The following is a 25,523-nucleotide window of genomic DNA, read 5'->3' as shown; positions in this document are numbered from 1 at the left end:
GCAATTCAGTTTGCTTTATATTGGGTGATATCCTCCGCTTTCCTGACTGAATACCCTTCCCCAGATTCTCTATGGCAACCCCTTATCCATCTTCAACAACAACCCGAAACAAACATCATCTCTCCTGTGATTTTTTTTTTTCCCCCAAACACAGTCATCTTCTCTTTCCTCCATGCTCCTAGGATACCTTCTATAGAGCATGACTGCACTGATGCATTCCAGTTACTTCTTACAAGTCTCTCTCTTCCTAGCCTCTGGGTCCCATGAAGGCAGAAACTTGCATTTAATTTACATATACTACAAGCTCATTTTCTCATCAGTACTTGATCGAACACTTGCTCTGTGCCAAACACTGTGCTGGACACTGGTTTTTAATACAGTACTACTGAATGAAGGAAAATTTTCTCATGCAGTACATGTAAATGTGTTTGTGATGTATATGTACATGGAAATTAAAAACTGCTTCCCTTAAAGCAAAAGTTAATGTCTTCTCCAGTACTCTGAACATAAGAAATTACAAACAACTGATTTTCTTTAAAACTTATTAACTAAGTTACATATTTGTGATCACACCCTATGACAAAGCAGAAAAAGTTGAAATGGTCTCGAGCACCAATACCTAAAAATCTAAAATGTTGAGCTGGTAGTGTGGGAACCAAGTAGCCAACATCCAGAAACCCACATTTTTTTAATTACAAAAGAAAGCACCAGGATAGAGGTTTCTATCCAAAGATTGCTACATGACCTTCTGCAGACCAAGTGGAATGTAACTTTTTGCTGTCTTTTCATTCATTCACCATGTATTTTTTTGTGCCTGTTATCAGCCAGCTCTGTTGTTAACTCTGAGAAAAATGATAATTGCCATTTTTTAATGAATTTAACACACTTCAACTACCATGGTAAGTGCTTTATGTGTATTAATTCAATAATCCTCACACTAACCCTATGAAGCAGGTAGCCACTTATTTGGGTAAATTACTTAACCTCTCTGTGCCTCAGTTTCTTCATCTATGAAATGGAAATAATAATATATATCATAGGGTTGTTGAGGAATTAGATGAGTTTACACATGTGAAGTGTGAACTTAGAATAATGCCTGACATATACTATACTTTCAAATATCAACTAAGTGTCACCACCATCACCACCTGGTTGTGAACATGAGAAAACTGAGGACCGGTGAGATTAGAATAAGTTGTCCCAGCTTCTCTCTCTCAGACAGGCAGACGGCGCACACACTGTGGCCTCTTCTTCTTTCCAATTCCTAGAAATCATTTTACAAATACATATAATAACCACACTGGAAAGCAAGAAGGGAAATAGGCCTTTGGTCAACTAGAGATTGTAATGAATGCCCTTAGGACAGAAAATAGGTGCAATTTGATTTTTAAAAGAAAACCACAGCTCCCAGACCTCAGAGGAGGATGCCACTGCCATAAATGCAGGCTCGCTCCATGACTGCTCCTGTCTGCAGATGGTGGACACCGGAGTCCGGAGGGATCCAGGGGTGACCAACAGGGTGACAGTGGGTAGAGTAGCAGTAAGATCAAGCACACATTTTACTCTCTCCTCCTTACCCTTCTTTCCCTTCCTTACCTCCTTGGACCAGGAAGCAGTAAAAGAATGTCTGCCTATAAGCCAGGGCAATGGGCATGGAAGTTGGGTGAGAAAGTGGGGCAGCGCCCTTTGTGCCTTTCCATGCCTGAAAGGAACAGGCAACTGGCCATCAGAGTGACCCACCCAGCAACAGGTTGCATCCCTCCACACTCTCACTAGACACTCTCACTAGACTCCACACTCTCACTGTTAGCCTCATAGCCTAATGTCCCTTCAAGCAGTTTGCACAAACAGATATGACAGGTGACGTTACAATCAAGAACCACAAAATACTCGAGGAAATTCAATACCACAAAGTGAGGAAACAAACTCAACAAAGAACTTACACTCAATGAGAATGAATACATATAATTACTAGCTTAGGGGAAAGTGTGAGAACATTACAAGCATTTTAAAAAATTGCTAGAGATAGGGCAAATAAAAATTTCAATAACTGAAAATTTTTTAAGTGGCTAAATAAACTGAATGGCAAGATAGACAGCTGAATTAGAGACCTGGAAAATAAAACTGAGCAGTGTTCCCGGAAATCAACACAAAGCAATAAAAAGATGAAAAAAGCAAAGTTAAGAGATATAGAGGATATACAGAAAAGTCCCAACGTTATATATAATGAATGCTAGAAATAAAGAATAGATAAAATGGAGAGAAAGCAATATTAAAAAGAGAGAGAAAAGGAAGGAGCAATTTGAAGGAAGGAAAAAACAATTCAAAAGTACTTCCCAGAATTAAACAGTAAAGATATGAATCTCTGGATTGAAAGGGTCCCCAAAACTGGCATGAAAGATAAAAATAAATAAATAAAAACCATCAGGTAAAGCACATATTAGTGAAATTTTACACCACCAAAAATAAGGGGAAAATGCTAACACTGTGTAAAGAAATAATCAAGTTGATATTAGAATTGTCATCAACTACATGGGATAAAAGACAATGGTAGGAAGGTTTAAAATTTTAAAGGTAATCGTGTGTGTGTGTGTGTGCGTGTGCATGTATGCATGTGTGTGTGTGTGTGTGTGTTGAAATGGAATTGAACCTTTTTGTAAAGAAGAAATTTTGGTTGCATTTTGTTCAAAACCAGTTGGAAATCTCTTTAGTAGCTACCCTTTAATATTAAGGATACACGTAAATTAATATTAATATTAAGCTACATTTAAATATTTAACAGATATTTATGCTGATGATATATAAAGATGTAACTTTTACATCTTCTTGCATGATTTTCCTTTTATCAGAATGGAATAGTCATCACTGTCCCCTTTAATGCTTTTACCTTAATGATTTTTTAAAAACCGTTATATTTCTTTTTATTGAGACTTTCTTTTTCTTGACGTTGTCTAGCATATTTTTTACCACCGTTTCTATTTTCAATTTTCTAATATCATTTTTATTTAGTTAAATCTTTTAAACATAAGTTAAAATTAAATTAAATCACACAGTTTATATTTTAAAAAGTAAGTTTAATCTATTTACATTTGTTCTGATTGCTATTAAGCTAGGACTTATTTCTACATTCATATTTTCTGTTTGTCTTATTGTTTCATTTCTCTCCTTTCTTGCTTCTTGATGGACTTTCTGGATTTTCTTTATTACCTTTTTTCTTTACTGGTTCTATTTGTCTACAGCTTCTATTTCAACTTAGGGAATACCAGACCTTGCTGGCTGTGATTAAGAATTATGCATACCTCGCAACTCCATGAATTTCCATTCCATAGGCTTCTTAATTTAGTAAAAACTTTATTTCTACAATAACACCAACATTATACCAAAATCATATGCATATTATCACTCCAAAAATAAATGTTTATTATTTTTTAATAAGAAGAATGGTTATAATTTTTTAATTATTTAAAAATAAGGTGCAATTTTTCATTTTACTATACTCCAATAAAAATTAATTTAAAAAACAATATGTACTCTAAAAGTTTATTGTTAATACTAAACTTTTAAAATGAATTTTCAATAGCATTCACAATAATTTCAGTGTTTAACCTTCTATAGAATGAACTTCCAAATCCTTTGAGTTTATAAATTAAATGAAAATACTGAGCTATTGGTGAAATTAATTTAACTGTTACTCTTTACTTACTTTATAAAGGGTATCTACAATAACATATAGTGTTATAACAAATATCTGTCTTGATGGTGAAACTTTAAAAATATTCCCTTTAATATCAGAAATAAGATATGAAAGCCTTCTATTACTGCCATTATTCAACATTTTCCTAGAAGTTCTAGCTAGCGTAATAAGATAAGGAAAAATATACAGAGTGCGTGAAATGGAAAGAAAGAGATATAATAACACCTATTTGCAGTTGATGTAATGTTCTACATAGATAATCTAAGAGAATGTCAATTAAAGAAAGGGTTTGACATGACTGGAGGGTATAATACCAACAAACAAAAATAGTAACATTCCTATACACTAGCAATGTCTGATTAGGAATGAAAAAGACATTAATTCATTCACAAGAACAGTAAAATTATAAGGTACATACAAATAACTCTAATAAGAGATGTACAAGTCCTAAATAGAGAAATATCCAAAACTCTTATAAGACCTAAAATATATCCCAAATAAATAAAGACATATTGGTAAGACTCAATATTATAAAAATGTCAATTTTCCTCAAATTAGTCAGTAAATACACTGCATTTCCAAACAAAATCTTAAGATTTTCACATGTTAATTCTAAATTTGTATGAAAGTATAATGTCCAAGATTAGCCAATTTTAAAGACAAATGGAGAAGAGATGATTAGCACTGTCAGTTACCAAAGAGCATTATAAATACACAGTCATTAATAGGACAGACAAATAATAACTGATGGGCTAGAACAGAGAGCCTAAAAACAAACAATGCATATATAGGAACCTGGCATAGAAACAGAAGTGGCATCAGCAGTCAGTGGGCAAAAGATGTACTATTCACTAAATGAAGTTGGAAACCCATGGAAAAACATATAGGTATATTCATACTTCACATAATAACACAAAAATAAATTCAAGAAGGATTAGAACATAAATATGACAAGCATAATTTTAAAATAATACTAGAAAATATAGGGGAATATCTTTCTAACCTTCCTGAAAAAAGCCCAAATGACCAATAAACATACTGCCATATCTTCATCAGTCTTGCATTTTATTTATACACTGCCTCTGTCTCAACTCCCTAAAATAAAATGTGGAGTCTGACTGCCTAAGAAAAAAATGAACTCTGTTTAGGTAACAAAATTATTTTTTCTTAGCTGGCTTCCAAAAATCAGGGTATATTCAGAAGTCCCAATTTTTCCCTATAAAATGACTAAAACTGAGAGGGTTTGGAGATAGAGAATGTCGCTCTTCTACAAGCTAGGCATCAGTCCTACTGTCTCAGGCACGCAAATATTTAATGACAGTTTTCAAAGATAAGGAAGAGCTATAAAATGAATGATAACCAGGTGTTCTCTGTCTTCAGTGAAGGAGATATATGAGGAAACTGAATTAGCGCGGCAGCAGAAAGTAACTAGGTTAAGACTCTGGGTTAAGAAAAAAAATGTCCCTTGACTAGGAAGGTCTGAAATACTGTATCGCAAAGGGAGGAAGGCAACATACCCCCTTTTTTCAAATGCTTTGAAAATCAAAGTAACCATTCATCTTGGGAAGAGTGAATAGCTGGTAAATTTAAAGGGGATAAACTCCAGTTCCCTGATTAATCTGACCAAAACCAGAACCACCGATCTAGAAGGACTGAAATGCATACACACACAGAGAACCTTGCTTTCCCGGGAGAAGCTCCAACCCTCTCACCTTTGCTAGAACACAGAGAGGAAGACCACATGCAGTCTGTTCTGCCCCTGGGGGATGGTCTATACCATCCCCTCCACAGAGCCAGGGAGAAGCCTCTGACCTTTTGTAGGAGGTGCTGATCACACACACACACACACACACACACACATCCTGTTGCCCCACCATATGGGCCATGAATCATTCACAAAGCTTCTGAATCAATTATTCATCCAAACCAAAGACCAAACACTCTGCTAATTGTCCAGGAAGGAGGGGTGAAGGGGGAAGGGAGACTGATGGAAGGAAAAGGAATCTGAGCCAATCTGACAATTGGCAGTATTAATACTTCATTTATTTTAAAGAAAAAACAACAACAACAGAGCACAAAGAGAAAGAAAATAGCTTCCTCTAAGTTAACTGGATAACTAATATGGGATACAAGCTGAAAGAGAAGAGGCCCTCCCCCCAGAGTCCCGATCAAAGCACTCCACCCCATGGTACCCCATTCTCCACCTTTAGCCTCCCCACCCGCAGCTGGACGAGGAGCTCAGCACCCACACACACCACTACTGGGCCTAAGGTTCGGCCACGGCCTGCATTATTCCTCCTGCTGCATGGGCTGAGGAAGAGAAAACACACCAGGGCAGACTATGAAACTGGAGTTCAAGGCTTAAGCTGGGTCCATGTTTCCCTCCCCACCCTCCCCACTCAGCTCCATGGGCAGATACCAACAGACCCTTGCTTTTCACCTCCTTATTCATCCCAGCTTTGTTGGGCATTTATTATGAGTCTGAGAAAACCCAAGTCACCCTAGGGAAGAAGGAAGGAGTACATGTCCCATCCTCAATCTCAGTGCACAGACAAGAGGGCTACAGGAATAACGAAGGAGGAAACACAGCACCTGCTGATGAAGCGAAAATGCAGCTAAGTGCTTAGGGAGCCTGGAGAAGGGGGTCTATCTTCCTGAGGAGTCAGGTCTTGAGCTGGTTCCCACAGAACATCATGGCACAGATTATTAAAAGGTACGCAGGATATAAACAAAGCAGGGTGACAGCAAGTGAAGGAATACAGAAAGAAGCTTTGAGATGAGAAAGGCACCTCCGAGTCTGGCCCTGCTGGGGTGAAGGAGCCTTCAGTGACAGTAATGACACAAGTGGGGCAATGGGCACGAGGCAGGGAGGAGATTCAGCTGACGGGTGTCCGGGATGCAATACTAAAGAGTTTCTTTTCTTCTTTTCCATGCCAAAGAGGAAAGAAAAGTTTGTCAAAAGGTCCTGATCAGGAGAGAGGTATACAGAAAGAAATGATTCAATTGCACGTGTGATGACAGAGGAGAGCTGGGGCAAACCTGTGGCCCGAAGTCAAGTTATGATGGCCTTGCAGGGCAGGGACTCATTGATGACAATCCCAATGAGGGGAGAGATGACAGAAATAGGCAGGAGGAAAATAAGGTCTTGGGTTGATGAAGACATCAAACGTAACAGAAATGTCTACATGATGGGAAGGCTAATAAAACCCAAATAAATTCTCGAACTTGTAAGTTCCTTAGAGATCATTTAAAGGAATGGTCCTAAAATGTGGGTCACAGGCTCCTTTGATAAAAGCTATGGACCCTTTTCCTGGGGGAAAATGCTCATATATATTCACTTATTACATGATTTTAGGTGATGCAAGGCTCCCTAAAGCCCATCCATCCAAACTTTCCAGGCTGCAGCTGGGGTTGTGGCTCTGAAGGGTCTGGTGGCGCCTGGAGCAGATCCTAGTATTCCTGACACGCGTCAAGGTCGTTTTGTCCTTGTAACCACACAGACTACTGACACCGTTGATAGAAATGGTGATGCTGGAAAAAGTGTCATTTTGTAGGAAAGAATTTAATCAAAGAGAAAAAATCAAGGAGGTAGAAAAAAATAAATAAAAACTGTGGTGTGAGAAGTTACCTTTCTGGAATGTCTCTGAACTCAGTTAAAAAAAAAAAAAAAAAAAATCACCCTTTTTTCAAATCCCTTGATGTTTGTTTTTGCTTTTGTTTTTAATACACAATTAAATTTGGAGGAGATGTGCCCTTCAAACATCATCAAACAGGGGGCTTCCCTGGTGGCGCAGTGGTTGAGAATCTGCCTGCCAATGCAGGGGACACGGGTTCGAGCCCTGGTCTGGGAAGATCCCACATGCCGCGGAGCAACTAGGCCCGTGAGCCACAATTACTGAGTCTGCGCGTCTGGAGCCTGTGCTCCGCAGCAAGAGAGGCCGCGATAGTGAGAGGCCCGCGCACCGCGATGAAGAGCGGCCCCCGCTCGCCGCAACTAGAGAGAGCCCTCGCACAGAAACGAAGACCCAACACAGCCATAAATAAATAAATAAATTTTAAAAATTCAAAAAAAAAAAAGAGCAGCTTAAAAAAAAAATCATCAAACCGGCTCTCCTTCCTCCCTCCTTTCACATAAATACAGGGAAGATAATCTCAGCTTACCCTATTGGGAAATGGGTCTGCCCTCAAATAGCAGACCATGAGTGAAATAAAGGCTGAGTCGCTGTCCTTGCTGTGACAAATTCATTTTCGAATGTCCATCTAAGCCCAGGATTTGCATTCCAGAAATGATGACCTGTGGGAGTTTATTCCCAGGAAATCCTAAGGGTTGGGTCCTCCTGGCAAAGACAAGACCAAACCGGTCAGGGTTGCGGGCTGAGAATGCTACTGAGGTGGAGAGAAGGAAAGAGACATCTCCTTGTAGCAGTTTACAGAAAGGCAGGGAAATCCACCCCTAGAACAAGCTATGGTAATATTATAAACCAGTGTTGCATCAATTAAAAATAAATTCTTTAAAAAAGGAAAGAAAAGGCTTTTAAATCCTTTTAACAAGATCCCTGATAAAGAAAAAAAGCTACTAAGAGAGCACCACTGTCATGCTGTTTGCATTCAAGAGTTCTCCTTAGGATAATACATGATATGGTGGATACAGACGAAAAGTACAGATGCAGATGTACTCTGATGCAATGTCAGGCAAGAATATATACGACACGTCAGCAGGCACACATATGGGCAGATCATAAACCATAAGCCTGTGCCTATCTGCTTCAAAAGCTGTACAATTTTATTCTTATTCTTATTCTTCTCTTCTCTTCCATTTCACCTCTCCACCCCAGCAGTGCCCAGGAGTACCATCAAACTTTAATGGGCTCCCTCCTCTGCAGCACCACGGCCTGAATATAGATAAACCGCATAAGGGGCCTCCATGACTCCTCCTACTGACGCACGGAAGTCAGGAGGAAGGTAGACAGGAAAAGGCGGCAGCAGCAAGGAAGGTACCAGACACTCTCACATATGTCATTGCATTTAATCTCCTCAACACTTCTGGAAGGCTAATATTGCTCTCTTTGTAGAGCAGAAGATTAATAAGACTCAGGATGGTTACAAACTAGCCCTACCGTCATACCAAAACTAAGGACAGGTACTAGGAACGGATCAGTTTTGACCTGGATGGGCTTTCCACTGCCACGAACAATTCCTCACCGGCACTGACTCAGTTTGACGGTCAAACTGTCAGTGATACAATAAGTCTTAAAAATCAACTATTAACTCAGCATCAAGTTTAGTGCTGTATGTGTATTCATGCCTACAGCCTGCAAAGGAGTGGGGGAAGTGACAGGGAATAAAACAAAAAAGATAAAAAGTAGTATCTCCACCATAAGACTTAATCATTTGGTTGACAATGATAAGAAACTGATTATAAGATTCCCATCAATACAGAAAAAAATAAGGAAAAGAAACATGAAAAAGAATAAGGTCTAATGAATAGCAAATACTGTATAAATGAAAGCAGATAAATCATTTATTATAATAAATGTTAATGTTTTGTGTTCTTTCACAAGGGGAAAACTCAGCTGTATAATCAGAAAGCAACACACACACACAAAAAACAGAACTATCGTGAGGTACTGACTCCAATTTACTTGTTGTAGTCATGCATAGTTCACTAGTAAACATCAGACTTCTCAACCTTCTTTGTGCAAACTAAGGATAGAAAAGACATGAGTAAACTAAGAAGCTGGTTTTCCCTCTGACACTGGCTCCTGATCCTCTGTCCTACTGGCCACAGAGTTTGGAGTTTGACAGATGTTAACCAGCAGTGATATCCAGGCCAACATGGACATTTTATAAATAGCCTCAGCTGACTGACTACCTCTGGGTTTTGTCATCTTGAAGAGAAAAAAACAACACAGAAATAAAATAAAATGAAATAAACTACTTGCTTCTCATCCTTATCTTCAAAGCCTGATCAAAAGAGGTGGCAAAAAAGTGTTCAAGGGCTGCTGACACCAGCTTCTAGTATAGGTGCCAACAGTAGCATTAGAGCAAAATGAAACCAAATTCCCAATGACCTTCCATCTCCTCCTGATTTAACTCTATCACTGTCCCTCTTACTACTCACAACTATGCTGTGTACACAGTAAGCACTTAATAAAAGGTGGGTAGACAGATGGAAAGCTGAATGGACAGAACAGATTTATTTGCAAACTTTCCTCCTGATCAAATGGTTTGAGCACAAATTAAAACTATCTGTATACAGATGCTATCTCTGTATCAGACTGACACTCCTTGAGGGCAGATATCTTATTACTTATCTTTTTCGTCCGAATACTTAGTAAAATGTTTTATACATGCGTAGGAAATATTGCTTGAATCAACGGGTATTACTAATAATTAGAAGAAAACATTTATTATATACCACTATCTGTCCAACAATTTACATACACTTTCTTTTTTAACCTTCATATAGACAATGAAGAGGTCACTACCTGTCCTCCAAAATTGATGCTCACCTTTCCACAGTGTAGCGTTGTTGCTAGGAAGCAGCTGCCCAGTTAGAGATTAGATCTCCTAGTCTCCTTTGTACCTAGGTTGAGTCACGTGGCTGGTCCTTGCCAATGAAGTGTTAGTAGAAATTATGTGTGTCTCTTCTATACCAATGAATGTACAAAGTGACTGTGCCTTCTTCATACTCTTTCTGTTTCTATTGAGATGTAAACCATGAGAACCTGGAAGATGGCAGAGCCACCAGACAGAAGGAGACTGGGTCTCTAAATCACCAAGTGAGTGAAAGCCAAGAACACACTGACCTATTCAAGGAGACAGAGATAAATCTATTGTGCTAACCCACTGAAATATAGGGGGTTGTTTCTTAGAGCAAGTAGTGGTACTCAGTCTAGCAAATAAATCTTGCAACAGAGGTATTTTAGACTTGAAAACCAACAACAACAACAAGGTTCCAACAGGTTAAATAACTTGCCCAAAGTCACATCCGAATGGCAAAGCTGAAGTTCAAGTTCAGGTCTACCTAAACCTAAAGTCCTTAGTCTTTCCACTAAGGTATGATTTGATGTTGGTAATGGATGGGTACACATCTACGAAACAACCACTTCTCCCCACTACCAAGTGCAGTAGAGGCAACACCAGGCTAAGCTTCTTTATTCCTCCCTAAGCCTGGATTGATGGTAAGTTCCATGAGGGAATGGACCACAACAGTTATATTACTGATATAGTCAGCATCCAATATAGTGCATGGCATTCCATATTTACTTAATAAATAATGCATGATGATTTGTTAGATGGATGAGTGGATGGATAGGTGCATAGGTGGATGGGTAGGTAGGTGGGTGGGTGGATGGATGGATGGGTGGATGGATAAGTGGATGGGTAGACAAATATATGGATGGATGGATGGATGGATGGATGGATGGATGGATGGATGGGTGGGTGAGGAAGAAGTATCACTAGGAGAAATCTGGTGAAAAAAGGACTAACAATCTCTTTCCCCTCAGCCCACATCCTCTTGCAGCAAGAGCCAAGGATGCTGAGAGTCCTTATATATTCTATTATACCTTCTTTCCCTGTTCAGTTCCCCACAAAGTCTCTCTCAGCCTTGCTATGAATCCATAAATTTTCATTGGTGAATTTCAGGGAACAGATTTAAAGAGCTAACATTGTGCTCCTTTATCAAGCAGTAATCAAATCAAGATCTATAGTCAACCTGAAAATGCTTGAGCAAAAAGACATTTTCTTTTAGGACAGTAATACAAGGTGTACATACACACAGGGGCAAGAAAAGATGGGCAAGCAACCACCAAAAAAGACTTAACTATCCAAGTTACCTTGGATCAACGGTGAAGGACAAAGAATCCAAAGACTAACTATAGAATACCTAATCTTGGATACAGATCTGGGTATCACTGGCCCAACTTACATCTTTCCCTTCTAGCCACTCCTAGAGACTGAACCACCCGACCAGAACTAGTCTGTGTCCTGATCACACTGTGCTGAGCTGCCTTATGTATAGATACACATACATATGTATTCTACTCCAATCAAACCATTTCGTTCATGAGTGCACACACTGGGTCCAACTTCCACTTCTACTTCCCCTACATATCTATACCGCCAGACTGAACACAAGAAATTATAAGCCTGACCAAAATCAGGCGTTAGCTATATGCAAGTAACCTCCCAACCAGAGACAAGAGTACTAGGCATACACTAGAGTTCAAGCTCTCAAAGCCCTCTCTGGGCCTCAGCCCCCTCGTCTGTAACAATGGGTCACACTGGGTCAGCCATTCTTACCCTTTCAAGTGTGAAGCTCCTTTTTTAATGTCAGGGGTCCAAGACCCACTTGACCCTCCCAGAGGAGTTATTTCATTAATATAGCCCCATGACAACTCTGTCAGACAGATGTTATTATCCATCACCACCTCCCCTTTTTTATAGAGATGACGACATTGAGACTTACAGAAGCTGGATCATTTGCCCACAACCACAGAGCTAGTAAACAGCAGAGCAGAAACAGGAATTCAGGTTTGCTTGCCTACAGAGCCCAAACTGTTAACCGCTATGCTATACTGACTAAATGAGAAAAACAATGCCACCATTTCTTCAAGAATGCTTCTAAATCTATTTATATCAAATAAATTACAATGGCACCCACACACATTTTAGAAAAATGATACTGTGGTACATATTTGTGGGAAACACTATTCAGGAAACAGCCAATGCTAGGCACGGCCATGGAGCTGCATGGCCACTGCAATAATGCCAGGGGTCTCTTAAGGTGTATTCTTAAGGTATATTCCTGCTTTGACTTTCTACCTGTGGTCCTAAAATTTGAATTCCTGGGTGACTTCAAGGTGCTTAGCTTTAGTTTGGTTTCAGATCAGTCACACCTTGGGGGGAGTTGAAGTACTCATGGAAATTCCTCCTCCTTTATTTTCAGTAGTAGCTGTTCAAACTTTGAGCTATCAGATTCCCAGTAGGGAGAACCCTCCTCATATATGGATTTGTTTGCTGGCGAAGAGGGGTTGAACGTCAGACTCACTCTACAGACAGAGCTCTAAGAAGGAGTCTGTCAGAACTAGCATCACATACAGACACACACACACAAATACACCACCCTCTATGGCACCTGTCCTCAACTCACCCAGTCTTTTATTTTGAACCAGGGTGAAAAATGAAAACAGAGAAAGGTTAGGGAGAGTAAGAAGAGAACAAAGCAAGAGCAGGGAGGAGGAAGCTGGAACTTTAAAAGAGCTGGCTGCACTCATGTGAAGAGAGGATGTGAACTTAAGTACTCAGTGGGAAAGCCTGGGGTAAGCAGTGAACACCTCCCATCGCTAGCACCAGAGCCCAGCTGTGAAGCCTCCATCCGGGTGACCTGTCTCTAAAACAGAGAACACAACACTTACTCAGAAAAGGAGCCGGGAGGGAGGCCTCTATTTCCTTTTTCCAAATGAGACGTGGGAAGAGGGTGAATTACAGAGCACTTTGAGCTCCCCCCGGAAGGGGCCCCTAAATCACAAAATGGTGTATTTATCGTGGTTATTAACCAGAGTTCAACTTGGATCCAGATTCAGCATCATGATGTGTCATGGGCTTAGAAGGCAGGAAAAAGAGAAACATCCCATAAACAAGCATGTGGGTTGGCTTGATCTTCTGACTATTGTTCTATCAGAAAAATAAAAATCATAATAATCATATAGCAGTGTTCTCAGAAAAACATTTTTAAAATAATTTCTCTGCTGCACATCAAAAATAAAAGCCCACACACTCAACAATTCTTACCCATTATTTGAATCAGTAGGAGATGCTCAGAGAGATGTTCAGGTTCTGCCTGAACCCAGAAGGCAGGACTATATCTTTACTCTGGGCAGGGCTAACAGATTTTTAGCATAGGACGGGCTAGATTATAAGGTCTAGAGACTGGGTTTTGGTACAGTTCCAATAGGTTAAACAAAATTATAGTTGAGGGCCAGTGTTGGAAGGAAGAGGCAAGAGGAGAGAGGGAGGGACTCCTCAAAAACATTAATTCTATCCTAGTTCTGAGCAGACTTGGAATCATTCAGGGAAGTTCTATTTTCTCAGCGAACATCACCCACCCCCAGTCATCTTCTGCAAATATGTCTACTTCCCTGCTTCAAACCAGTCAATGGCCTCCCATTGAACATCCTTGGTGACGCCAATGAGACCCTGAATGATGTGGCTCCTCCCCCTCTCCAACTCCCCTCAGCTTACTGTCACCTCAGACACTACACGTTGGGCTCCACTGGCCTTCTTTCTGTTTCCCAGAGCTGCCAGGCCCTCTTCCACCTCCAGCCCTTTACACCTGCCCTACCCTCCACCTAAACCCTCCTCGTCCTGTCCCCTTCCCTCTCGTCTTCTTCTCCTAGCCAAAGGCTACTCCATCTCCAGGTTTCAACATTAACATCAACTTCTGGACCTCCCTCCCCTCAGATTAGGTTACAGTCCCAATTTCAAACCCTCCTGGCACTGTTAACACGTCTCCTTTGCAGCCCTTTATACACCATTGCATTTAAATTTAATTTACTATCTGTCTTCTCTGCTAGACAGCAAGCTCTAAGACAATAGAAACTCTATCTCCATCCAGGGCTGTACCCCTTATAGTCAGCACGATGTTTGGAACGTAAGAGGTCCTCAACTAATACTGGCTGCCTCTAGCCTTCCCTCCCCCTTGTCTTCTCCTGGCTCCTCCTATGTCTTTCCCCATAATTCAAAGTTTCAGATATGGGGGCTAGGGATGCTTAGCTCTGAGTGGGCCGGGGCCAGGAGATACGTCATTCTGGTTATCCCACTCTCACCCAGAGTTTTGATTAAGATTCAACAGCAAAGATACCCCAAACCAGTTCTGTTTCAGCTTCAGCTCTCCATGGCCACTCATGTGGTCCTGGACTAAGGAACGACTCCTCAAGGACCCGCCTGGCCCTAGAGGGTTGATGGGGGAGGAGGTGAGATGCATGGAACCGCCCACAGTGACGTAAATCATGAGACTTCACCGCAAATGTCATCTGAAGTGTGAAGCAGCCACACCTGTCACTCTTGTCTCCCAGTCACTGTTGTAGAGTTTGAGGCCAGGGAGAAAAGCCATGACCTTGAGCCCCTCTCCTAACCATTCCGGCACCGAGGCCCAGGCTCCTGACAGAAGAGTGGCAGCCGAGACGGAAGGAAATGAAAGACAAGGGGAAGGACATCAGAACTCAGCCTTTCCTGTCAACTCTCCTCAGAGCGAGGACTAGAGTTCTGTGCACGACCCTTCTGATGGGACATTCCTCCTTGGGGGGAAAAGGGCATTCTCTTCAGCCTTCCTCTGTAGCACTCAGAGCCTTCTGACTTCTGTATGTTTGTGTGAATCGGGAGGCCAGAAGATGAAGACAAAGACACGGAATATTAAACAAATACAAGTAAGAATATGGAAAAATGTAATATTTTCATTGATGATAAGGCTAAAAATGAAGGCCTTTGTTTCCGCTTTTACTTGGAATTTCTTTGCTGTTGTTGATAATAACCGCAGAAGGATTAGACTAGTTCTGATAAAATTAGATACTTCTAAGAGGAAATAAGATATATCTCACGTTCAGTCTGGAGTAAACTTCTGCCTTGAAGCAAAATGACAACTAATGGGGAATTTTTAAATCAGCCACAGCCTTGGAATTTGCAGTAAGTTGCAGTGAAACGTGTCTTTGTAGTTGCAACTTTTATGGAGGTAAATGACTATTCTGAATGAGCTACAGAACTACAGTATTTTGAATATTTTTAAACATCTTTTTCAAAAGGCACTCAAGGTGCTTTATGTGTATTTTAACATTTATCTTCATAATATCTCTGACCTGGGAGGGAAAGTATTTCTGCTCACTGATTTCGTATTTTGCTTCATTGTCTTCCCAAACACTTTTGCTGAGGTGGCTGTGTTGTACAGTAGACACCACATGGGCTTTAGAACTGCTGATAATACAATGAAAATGCCCATCCCTCCCCTTAGTAAGTGTTTGGCCCTGAGCACGTGACTTAGCCTCTTTGAGTTTTGAATTCCTCATCCTCAAATCGGAGATAACATTTGCCTTGATTTATGTTTCTATACTTAAAATGATATATGCAAGTGCTGAGAATAGTATATGAAGGCTTCCACATTTAAAATAAGACATGTGAGCTCCTGGTAAAATGCGAGCCATCATCACCAGTATCAGCATCATCATTACTGTATTTGTTTGTCACAAGACCTGGTGAGGTATCTCGTGCAGGTGCTACCTTCATTTCATAAATGAGGTTTCATCAGGAAAGCTGAGATGATTTAGGTATCACCTAGTATCACACTGAGGTATCAGAGAGAGAATGTATATTAGGGTCAGGACCAGGACTCAGGGCCCCTGAAATCATTTAGTCCACTAAACTAAACTCTGTTTCCATATAAGTTGCATATATATATATATATATATATATATATATACACACACACATATATATTGAAATATATATATATATATATATATATTCCAGCCAACCAATTACAAAAATCATTTATTTCTTAACACCCCAGTTTAATGGCCTGAACACAATCAAGAAGCATCAGATTCTCAATGCCGGGGAGAGTAGAGCATAGCTGCGAGCAAATCCTGGATTTGGAGTTAACAAACCAGTATCCAAGTCCCCGCTCACCACGTTCCAGCTCTAAGACCCTAGACACGTGGCTTAGCCACTTGGGCCTCAGTTTCCTCCTCTGGGAAAAATAATAAATACAGAAAGTGGGACAAATTTATCATTCCCCCAGGTCTAAAATTCGGTGGTTAAGTTTTAGTAACCTTAGACTTAAGGTTTCCTTAAGGTTTCCTTCCTTTATATGTTCTCCTTAAGCCCAGCACACCCTCTTTTTCCTTTCAGCATCTGCACTGCTCCCTGTGGTAACCACTCTGCACTCCTCACGTCTGCTATTTTCTGACTTCAGGGAATCATACATTGAACAGTACTGTTACATTTCGCGTTTCACACTGAACTGTGGACTATATTTACAGTACAGACAGAAGTGCACAAAAGCTCTATTCAAAGGAGGAAACGTATATCACCCACAGAATGGAAATGTAAACACTCCCTTTAATTCTCAAGTCTCCCTTGTAAATTTAGAGAATGAACATTTATGCTATAGCCATCTCTGCTTTGCAATCCTGCCTTGGAATTTTCACCCTTGCTGCTCTCTTCCACACACAGCCATGCACGTGCCTAAGACTGTATGCACTTAACAGCCTTCAAATGGCAGCTCCAGGCCCAGGGCGGTGGTCTGGCTTAGAAAGCATCTGGCCATCGTTTCTTTCCCTTTGTTACCCTGAATGAATATAAAGCCAGAAAAATACTCTGAAACCAAACCACCCGCGGGGTCTGAACCTTCCTCCACTCTCTCTGGCTTTCCTTCCTCCTTGTTGACACCAAGACCAATTCAGGCCCCCACTCAGTTCTCTCCAGTTTGAGCTTCTATCAGTCAATGGAGGTGACAAGAAGCAATGTTTCAGGAAAGAGAAACCATCCCAACAGCAATGTCTTACACCCAGAACACAGTAAGTAGTCAATAAATACCGGTATGAATGAATCAACGATGACTCTCAATACAGAAGAAGGATAGAGTACATATGTAAGAAGAAATGATCTCCCACCCAAGGAGCAACCCCAGCTCAACTGCCTGTCAACTACTACCTGGGACTCTCATCTGGGGTCTCCCTGAAAGAATTGGGTTTATCATTAGCACAGAGTGAAGAAGAGACCTCCAAGCTCCACATTTTGCCTTCTGCCTACCTCTCCCCTGAATCCAAACTCCATATCCTAACTATCTTTTCCATCATGCACCCATCTGGAGGGAAGTGCAATTAAAAGAGAACTAATGTTCTGACAAAAGGAGATGCTGCAAGTAGCAGCTGTGTTCCCCCAAAGTGAAGCTAGAAATGAACGAGGAACTGGTGAGGAGGTGGAGGTCTTTCAGACAAGCAGTCACCAACTCTGCTGGGAGAGAGAACTTGAGAAGCAGTCGGAGCTTAAGGACTAGCGAAGCACCCCAACGTCAGCATGAAGGCACCGAAGACCTGGTCTCCTTCTACTGACTCGGGTCTTCTGAGTAGCTCCCAGCCCCCCATATCACCTCACTCAGCCTCAGTCTCCCCGTCTCTGAAAGGACAAGCTCCAATGCCTCCTCCCTCTACCCAGCCCTTCCCTGTTCCCCACCTTCCTGCTTCGCCCACTTAGAGCAGAGAGGATGAGTGAAAGACAGGTCTGTAAAATCTCGCCAGGCTCACTGGCACGGACATGCTATATAAATACCCAGTGTTATCATACTATTACCACAGAGATTTAAATTGGGCTGGGGGCCCCGGGGCTGCGTTCACAACACCTCCCGCACATTCTCAGCACTGGAGAGACGGTGCTGGAGAAGGGAAACTGTGCTTTCCTCGATCTTTAGCTGCTCGGGAAATTCGTGTATTAGGGCAGCCTCCTTACAGAAACCCTCTAAAAATACCTACCGATGTATATTTAGCTCCAGATACCATCCTCCTACCAACAGGCTCTGCTTGTGCCACTGGTGAGAAGCTGGGGACATCCAATAGCAGCTCCCAGCTCTTCTGCAGCATCTCCTCGGGCTCTTCTCCTCCCCGTTCCCTTTTCCTTTCATCCTTCCTCTCCCTGCTGGGCGACGCACCTCCTCCCAAACTGCAACTAAGGGTATGGCCATGGCTTCCCTCTCCTTTCCATGCCCTTTCCTCAGAGTTAATTCCAGGATGACAAAGACCTGTGCAGCATCCAGCACTGAGTTAGAACTAATCATTCCACCGCTGCTCAATGCCTTCAGTGGCTCCCCACTGCCTTCTAGCTACGGTACAAGCTCCTCCTCATGGCCTCGGCTGGCCCCCGCTGACCTCTCTGGGAGCATCGCTCACTATTCCACTGGCCAACTCCCCAGAAGCATCCTGCATGCTCTCTCTCAGCTTCAAGGATGTGTGTGTAGCATTCTTTCTCCCAGAAAAGCTCTTCTCCTTCCTTGTCTAAGTCCTGACGGCCTATCCTCACATCCCAGTTTCAATGTTACTCCCTCCAGGAAGTTTGCCCCAGTCCCCAGAGCCAGGTTGGATGCCCTTCTTCTGGGTTTTCATGACATGTGGCCTCCTGGTGGGGACACTCAGCCCTGCCCCACCCACATCTAGCACAGTGCCTGGCACATTGTGGGTCGTCAACAATGTCCCTTGAAGGACTTGAAGGAAGACAATGTCCCTTGAAGGACTTGAAGGAAGACAGAGGGACAGGTGATCACCTGGGCCCTGGGGTGATGGTCTTGGTAGAGGAAGGAGGCAGAGCCCCAGGCTCAGATACACTTGCCCACTCTTCAGAGTCTGTACCCATGTTCTTGCAGTTAAGAAAATAGTCAGAACAGGTCACCTCCCACAGAAAAGCTGGCAAAACTGATAGTAAAGCATGTTCTGAGCAATAGGTATAGATAAAGATATAGATATAGATACAGATACAGATAGAAGTGTAGTCTTTGCAGTATGGCTCAATAGATGGAAGCTTTCATTACACGGCAAATGCCAGGTGAGGCATTCTTCTGCTCTTTCTGCTTCTTTCTCCATACGCCTCCCCCAACCCATAGCCACCTCTAGGAAGTTGGGTCTTCAATATTCAGCCCTGACCCCAACCCTGCACCCATCACCCAGGAAGCAATTCCCAAAAGGTAACACTGCAAACCTAGTAAATAGGCCCAAGTGATATGAAGCTCAATATCTTACTCACCTAGAGGCTGAGTTCCCAGCCTTCCTTTCTCTAATGGAGTGATCACGATGTGAGCAGCCAGGCTGAGTCATAGCTACATGAGAGAGCTGTCGATACTGCCTGGCTCAGCCAGACCAAGAGGCAGGACTGGGAATAGGCAACCCCTCCCCACTGCCAGCCCCAGGCTGCCCCCAGCACTCTCCTTTGTATCCTATCGGTGACAAGGCAATCTGGGATGGAACAAGTGATTCCATTCTACTAGCATTTATCAAGTACCTACTCTGACCAGGCACAGACATGAATAGGGTTCAAAGACACAGTCCTGGCCCTCACTTCCCTGTTCCTACACATGGGTTACGAGTACCTTTGAGTTCTCATCCTCCCCTATCATTGCCCATCTATTCCAGAGACTATGACCTATTATTAAGACTAATATATAATAACGACTTCGAGTAATTTAGAATTCTCCAGGTGGCCTAACAAATGGTTAGAAATAGCACCTCTTGAATTGTTACCAGTACAAGAGAGATCCCAAGTTATGTAAGGTAATAATTTGTTAAAAGAATAGCAAATTCCACTGTCTTTTAGAAGAAATGAGAATACATTAACCTTGGTGTTTCTCAGCCCCAGAATTTGCTTGAGTATTCAACAATACACGTTTTGCTGAATAAGTGAATGGATGGATGGGTGAATGAATGAATGAACAAGCCAATTAATGAAACAAGCTGGAACTTCGGGTTTAGTTTTTATGTATCAAACCATGAGAGTTAAGTAACGTGCCTCCTTAACCACAGAGCAGGGAGTTGGTTGTATTCCAAGCCCACAGAGAGAAGTCTTAGGATGGACACATGGGGCTCTGGTCCTCTTCAAGTCATACGTGAAGCCTCAGCTCTGGGTCAGGGACATCTGCCTGATTATGTCGCTCCCTGAGCCCATACCACATTGCTTCAAGGGGACCAAAGGAACATGCAATCACAGAGCTACAGAACCACAGAGCCTGTGAGGTTGTGAGGTCACGGATGGTGTGGGGAAATGAGCATTGAAGAAGGAACTTGGATCCAGAAGATACGGGCTCAAGTCCCAGCTCTAGTACCTCCTAGTATATCACGTACCTTCTCTAAACCTCGGTTTCTCCATCTATAAAACAGGGATAACGAGATCCCATTTTGGGGATTATGAGGATTAGATGAATAATGTACATAAATTAACCTTCTGAACCATGGAGCTCCCTCAGCTTACAGACCTAAGAATTCTAAAGGTTAGAAGGTCGAGAGGACAGGCAGAATGTGGTGGCCCAGGTCTCTCAACCACCCATCTCTGAGCAAAAGGCAGTGATGGAAGGTCTTTGGCTGAGCCAGCTGTCTGGCACCTCAGCCCCCCACCCCTCCACCTCCCATCACACACTGAGAGCTGAGAAGTTGTACAGCCTCAGCCTGAGGCAGTGTCCTGCTCTAGTACCTGTCACTCCTCCTGTGCGCTGGAGGCGGATGTGAGGTGACACCTGGAGCTGAGGTAAGAAGTCAGAGCAGCCAGCACGGGCTGCCGCAGGGGCGGGTGTCAGAAAGCCTAGAGGAAGGGCTGCACTGGGCAGAGGTGAAACACCAGCCTTGGGTCAAAGGGCACAGTTCCAACTCCTGTATCTGCTGTCAAGGAGCTGGTGGTCTTGGGCTGAGCACTTAACCTCTCTGAGTACTGGACGACTCCTATCTAAAGCCTGATCTGCCGGCTTCCCTGGGCTGGTATTACAGTTGTAAGATGCCCCGTGGTTTTACTTAACACTATGAAAGACAAATGCTGTCAGTTAAACTATATCATGCCATTATTGTAGGACACGGGCTGATTTTAGAGATGCTCCAGCGGGAGAAATACGCATTTTAGAAGCCATGCAATGTGGTAGATGAAAGCACCCTGTGAACAGAAGACAAAATCTGGTAACCCATTCCTGCGGGGTAGAACCGCAACCCTGAGCTCGGATCTCAAGAGTGCCAAGCCCTCTCCCTGGAGAGAAAGAATGAGTAGGTGCAGGAAGAACAGGGGCAAAGTCCTATTGGTTCAGATGGACAGCAGTTGCCTTTCAGCAAAGGTTGAAGAGCCACCAAGAACGGGAGATGCCCAGGCTTGGGGCAGAGAGAGCGGAGAGGACAAGTGACTTGGCCAAGGGCTCAGCACCTGCGCCCACTCGTGTGCACCCCACACATGCAGGCGAGGACACAGAGGGCCTTCTTGGCCATGCTGACGAAGGACTCTACAAATCTGCCCCTTCAACAACCTGGCAACCTTCATTTGAAGGCAGTGCTTATGGCTCCCACCAGCCTTCTCTCGTTCCATCAAATGGCTGGCCCATTTCCTCCACCTTCCCTCACCCATCCTAGTTCCCAGGCCCCACCCCAGAAAGGCAGATTCTCCTTTAGAAGTACTTCAACCTGTCAAAATGTCTCTTAAAATGTGACATCCAAAAGATGTACATTGAGCATCTTTAATAATTATTTATGATAGCCAAAACCAGAAAGCAATCTAAGTCTCAGATAATTGCAAAAATGGAAAAGTAAGCTGGGTACATCTATTTAACAAACTGCTGATCAGTCCTTACAGATTTTTACCCAAATATGGAGTAATACGTACTATGCCCATACTATACTGAGAAAAGGTAGCACAGTTACAAGCATTGAAAGGAGAGCTTGCTTAGCATTAAAGGGGCTGGAAGGAAATACCACAAAATAATCAGGAATTTTTCTTAATCAGTGACTGTTTTCTTTCCTTTGATTTTTCTGTATTTTCCAAATTTTCCTTAATGAACATAGAATAGTTTAAAGTAAAAATAAATAGACTAGATGAGAAATTTCAAATGGCCTCTGACACGTATAGGCCTCAATGAGACCAAGAATTCACGCAATTGTAGCATACAATCCATATACATTACAGTACTCTTCTTTTAGACAGAATCGTATTTCTAAAATGACGCAGACTCATTTAGGCCTTTTACTGTACACATCTTCCTTGACTTACAATGAAGTTACACCCTGATAAACCCATCATAAGCTGAAAACAACGTAAGTCGAAAACACATTTAATACACCTAACCTACTGAACATCATAGCTGAGCCGAGTTACCTTAAACGTTCTTAGAACACTTGCATTAGCCTACAGTTAGGCAAAATCATCTAACGCAAAGCTTATTTTTTAATAAAGTGTTGAATATCTCATGTTATCTATTGAATACTGTACCGAAAGTGAAAAACGCAATGGTTGTATGGGTACACGATGCTTGCCAGTGTATCGGTTGTTTATCCTCGTGACCTCAGGGCTGACTGGGAGCTGTAGTTGCTGCTGCCCAGCATCACAAGAGAGTATCATACTGCCTATCGCTAGCCCAGGAAGAGATCAAAATTGAAAATTCGAAGTACAGTTTCTACTGAATGCGCATTGCTTTCACATCATCAGAAAGTCAAAAAATCATAAGTCAAACCATCATAAGTTGGGGACTACCTGTATAGTATATATTATTTATTTTAGGGACACTTAAAACATCACCCAGTTATTAGCAAAAGTCAAAAGATAACAATCGTCGGTGATGATGTGGAGAAAAAGGAACCCTTGCGCATCGTCGGTGGAAATGTAAATTGGCGCAGCCACTACGGAAAACTGTATGGAACTTCCTCAAAAGAATTAAAGATAGAACTACCATACAATCCAGCAATTTCACTTCTGGATATACATCCAAGACAATGAAATCATTATCTTGAAGAGATATCTACAATCCCATGTCCATTGCAGCATTATTCACAATAGCCAGATATGGACACAACCTAAATTTCCATCGATGAATGAATGGATAAAGAAACCGTGATACAGGTACACGCACACACACAGAGGAATATTATTCAGCCTTTGAAAAGAAGTAAATCCTGCCATTTGCAACAACATGGATGAACATGAAGGATATTATGTGAAGTGAAATAGAGAAAGACAAATGCTGCATGATCGCAATTATATGTGAGGTCTAATTTTTTTAAAAGCCGAAGTCATAGTAACAGGAAGGAATGGTGGTTACCAGGGGCTGGGAGTACAGGAAAAGGGAAGATATTGATCAAAGGGTACAGACTTTCAGCTACAGATGAATAAGTTCTGGAGACCTAGCATTCACCATGGTGACTATAGTAAATAATAATGTATAACATACTTGAAATTTGCTAAAAGTGTAGATGTCAAGCGTTCTCACCACCAAAAAACAAACAAAAAAAGTAACTATGAGAGGTGATGGATATGTTAATTAGCTGGATTGCAGTAATCATTTTACAATGTATACATATATCAAATCATCACATTGTACACCTTAAATATACACAATTTTTATTTTTCAATCATACCTCAATTAAGCTGGGGAGAAAACCCCACTAAACGTCATCCAGGTGTACTGCAGTCTTTGACCATGTACTTCTGAAACACTATGCAGAAGGTTTATCTTTATACACTAAATCACATTTATACGCTAAACGCAGTAGTAGAATTTTCTTTCAGAAAAATAACCTTCAGAAAATCCTCTTGTAAGGCAACAGATGTTTTAAAACATAAAGAGTCATTTCCATCTACTTATCTGTTCCCTATATTAAAGGGTTCGATGCTCGTGAGCTTCCCTTTATACATTCTAGTCAATTGCCCCTTCAACCTTTTCCCTTTCACTTAATCACAATTGACATGAAGGTTAAACATATGAGGATTATGTCTATTGCAGAAGACATAACGAAGAGATGCAAATAGTCTCAAACTGTCACTCTTGTCAGATTTTACCTACGCCCACTCCTCTGGCTATTCCCTGGGGTGGGGGGGAAGGTCCTCTTTGCTCCCCTCTGCCTTTGGTCAATCATAATGGTAGCTCATATCTCCCCACTCCTCACTTTTCCACTCCACTCTCATCTTGTCCTCACGGGTTTGAACAACTGGGCAGCCGGCTAAGGGAATTTCCATGCCACACCCCTTGCTGCCACACCCACACAGGACCCACCTGGCCTGGACTGCTCCCCTCCCCTGCAGTTACCAAGAGCAACCTGATACGAGGACACACAAGAAGCCACAGAAGCCCAGGCAGGCAATGCCCATCATCGCCAGTCCCAAGGTCCATCGCATAATGCCGCCAACAGCGCTGGATCAACCCCAGTATAGGCATACTATATTCATTTACAAAAAACGACTATCGAATATTTAAATAAATGTACTGCCATCATATATGCTGCTTATGACACAACGCAGTATTACTATGTTAATTTCCAGAGGGATGCGTTATCAGACATTTTCGTGTGATTCAGTTTTATACCTCCTCGGATAATAAATACGTATAAATCTGTAAGTCGTAAAAAATTCTGTTGTCAGGACACGAGTCTCAATTATCAGTTCAGAAAATATACTTAGAGTCTTTTCCAACCTCCAGAAGAAAACTGCACCTAATGGCATCTTCTGGCCCATTTTGGGGAGGGGGGTGGGGGGGTGCCCTCAGGCTAGGGCAAGCCGCTCGCTTTAGTGAAAAGACTCACTTGGAAACGTCTGTGCATCCCTAGCCAAACACAGAATGGGAGACCAGAAGCAGCAGCGCCAGACCTTGGGTCCACGGCCTCTGCCGAACGTCACGCGCATCTCCAGAGTCCTCGCACTCCCCTGCAGGTGGCTGAGCCCCGTGGGAATCTCAGCCTTGAACTTCTTCCTCCACCGAATTCTGCCTTCCCACCCCCAGGTTCCTCGCACCAGCCGCTTCTTTACCCCACAGGCCCCTCCACACACAAAGACGAGACAGGAAGAGGACTCACCCACTGAGGACCACGATGAAGTCCATGACATTCCAGCCATTGCGGAGGTACGAGCCCTTATGGAAGATGAACCCCAGGGCTACGATTTTGATCCCAGCTTCAAAGCAGAAGATCCCGATGAAATACGGTTCTGTCTTCTCCTGTGGGGCGAAGGACAGAGGTGCTGGTTAGAGAAGGACTGTGCTTCATCAGACGCGGGCCAAGGCACAGCCTGGCTAGCTACCCTCTCTGCATTTCCTCTCTCCTACAGGACACCTGGACGT

The 25,523-nt window shown here is 42.4% G+C and overlaps 1 protein-coding gene across 3 annotated transcripts in view; it reads right to left on the bottom strand.

Annotated features, from left to right (window-relative positions):
* The window catches only part of CACNA1E (calcium voltage-gated channel subunit alpha1 E), a 303,256-nt gene that overhangs the window by 249,424 nt on the left and 28,309 nt on the right, over positions 1 to 25,523 (bottom strand). For all 3 annotated transcript variants that reach the window (XM_068538402.1, XM_068538403.1, XM_068538404.1), the window contains exon 3: positions 25,261 to 25,400. In XM_068538402.1, the coding sequence (XP_068394503.1) occupies positions 25,261 to 25,400 (140 nt within the window). The remainder of the gene's footprint in view (positions 1 to 25,260; positions 25,401 to 25,523) is intronic.

This window comes from Eschrichtius robustus, chromosome 3 (assembly GCF_028021215.1).
Source record: "Eschrichtius robustus isolate mEscRob2 chromosome 3, mEscRob2.pri, whole genome shotgun sequence".
NCBI lineage: Eukaryota > Metazoa > Chordata > Mammalia > Artiodactyla > Eschrichtiidae > Eschrichtius > Eschrichtius robustus.
The sequence above is the reverse complement of the archived record's forward strand: the minus strand, read 5'-3'. Positions and strand labels throughout refer to the sequence as shown.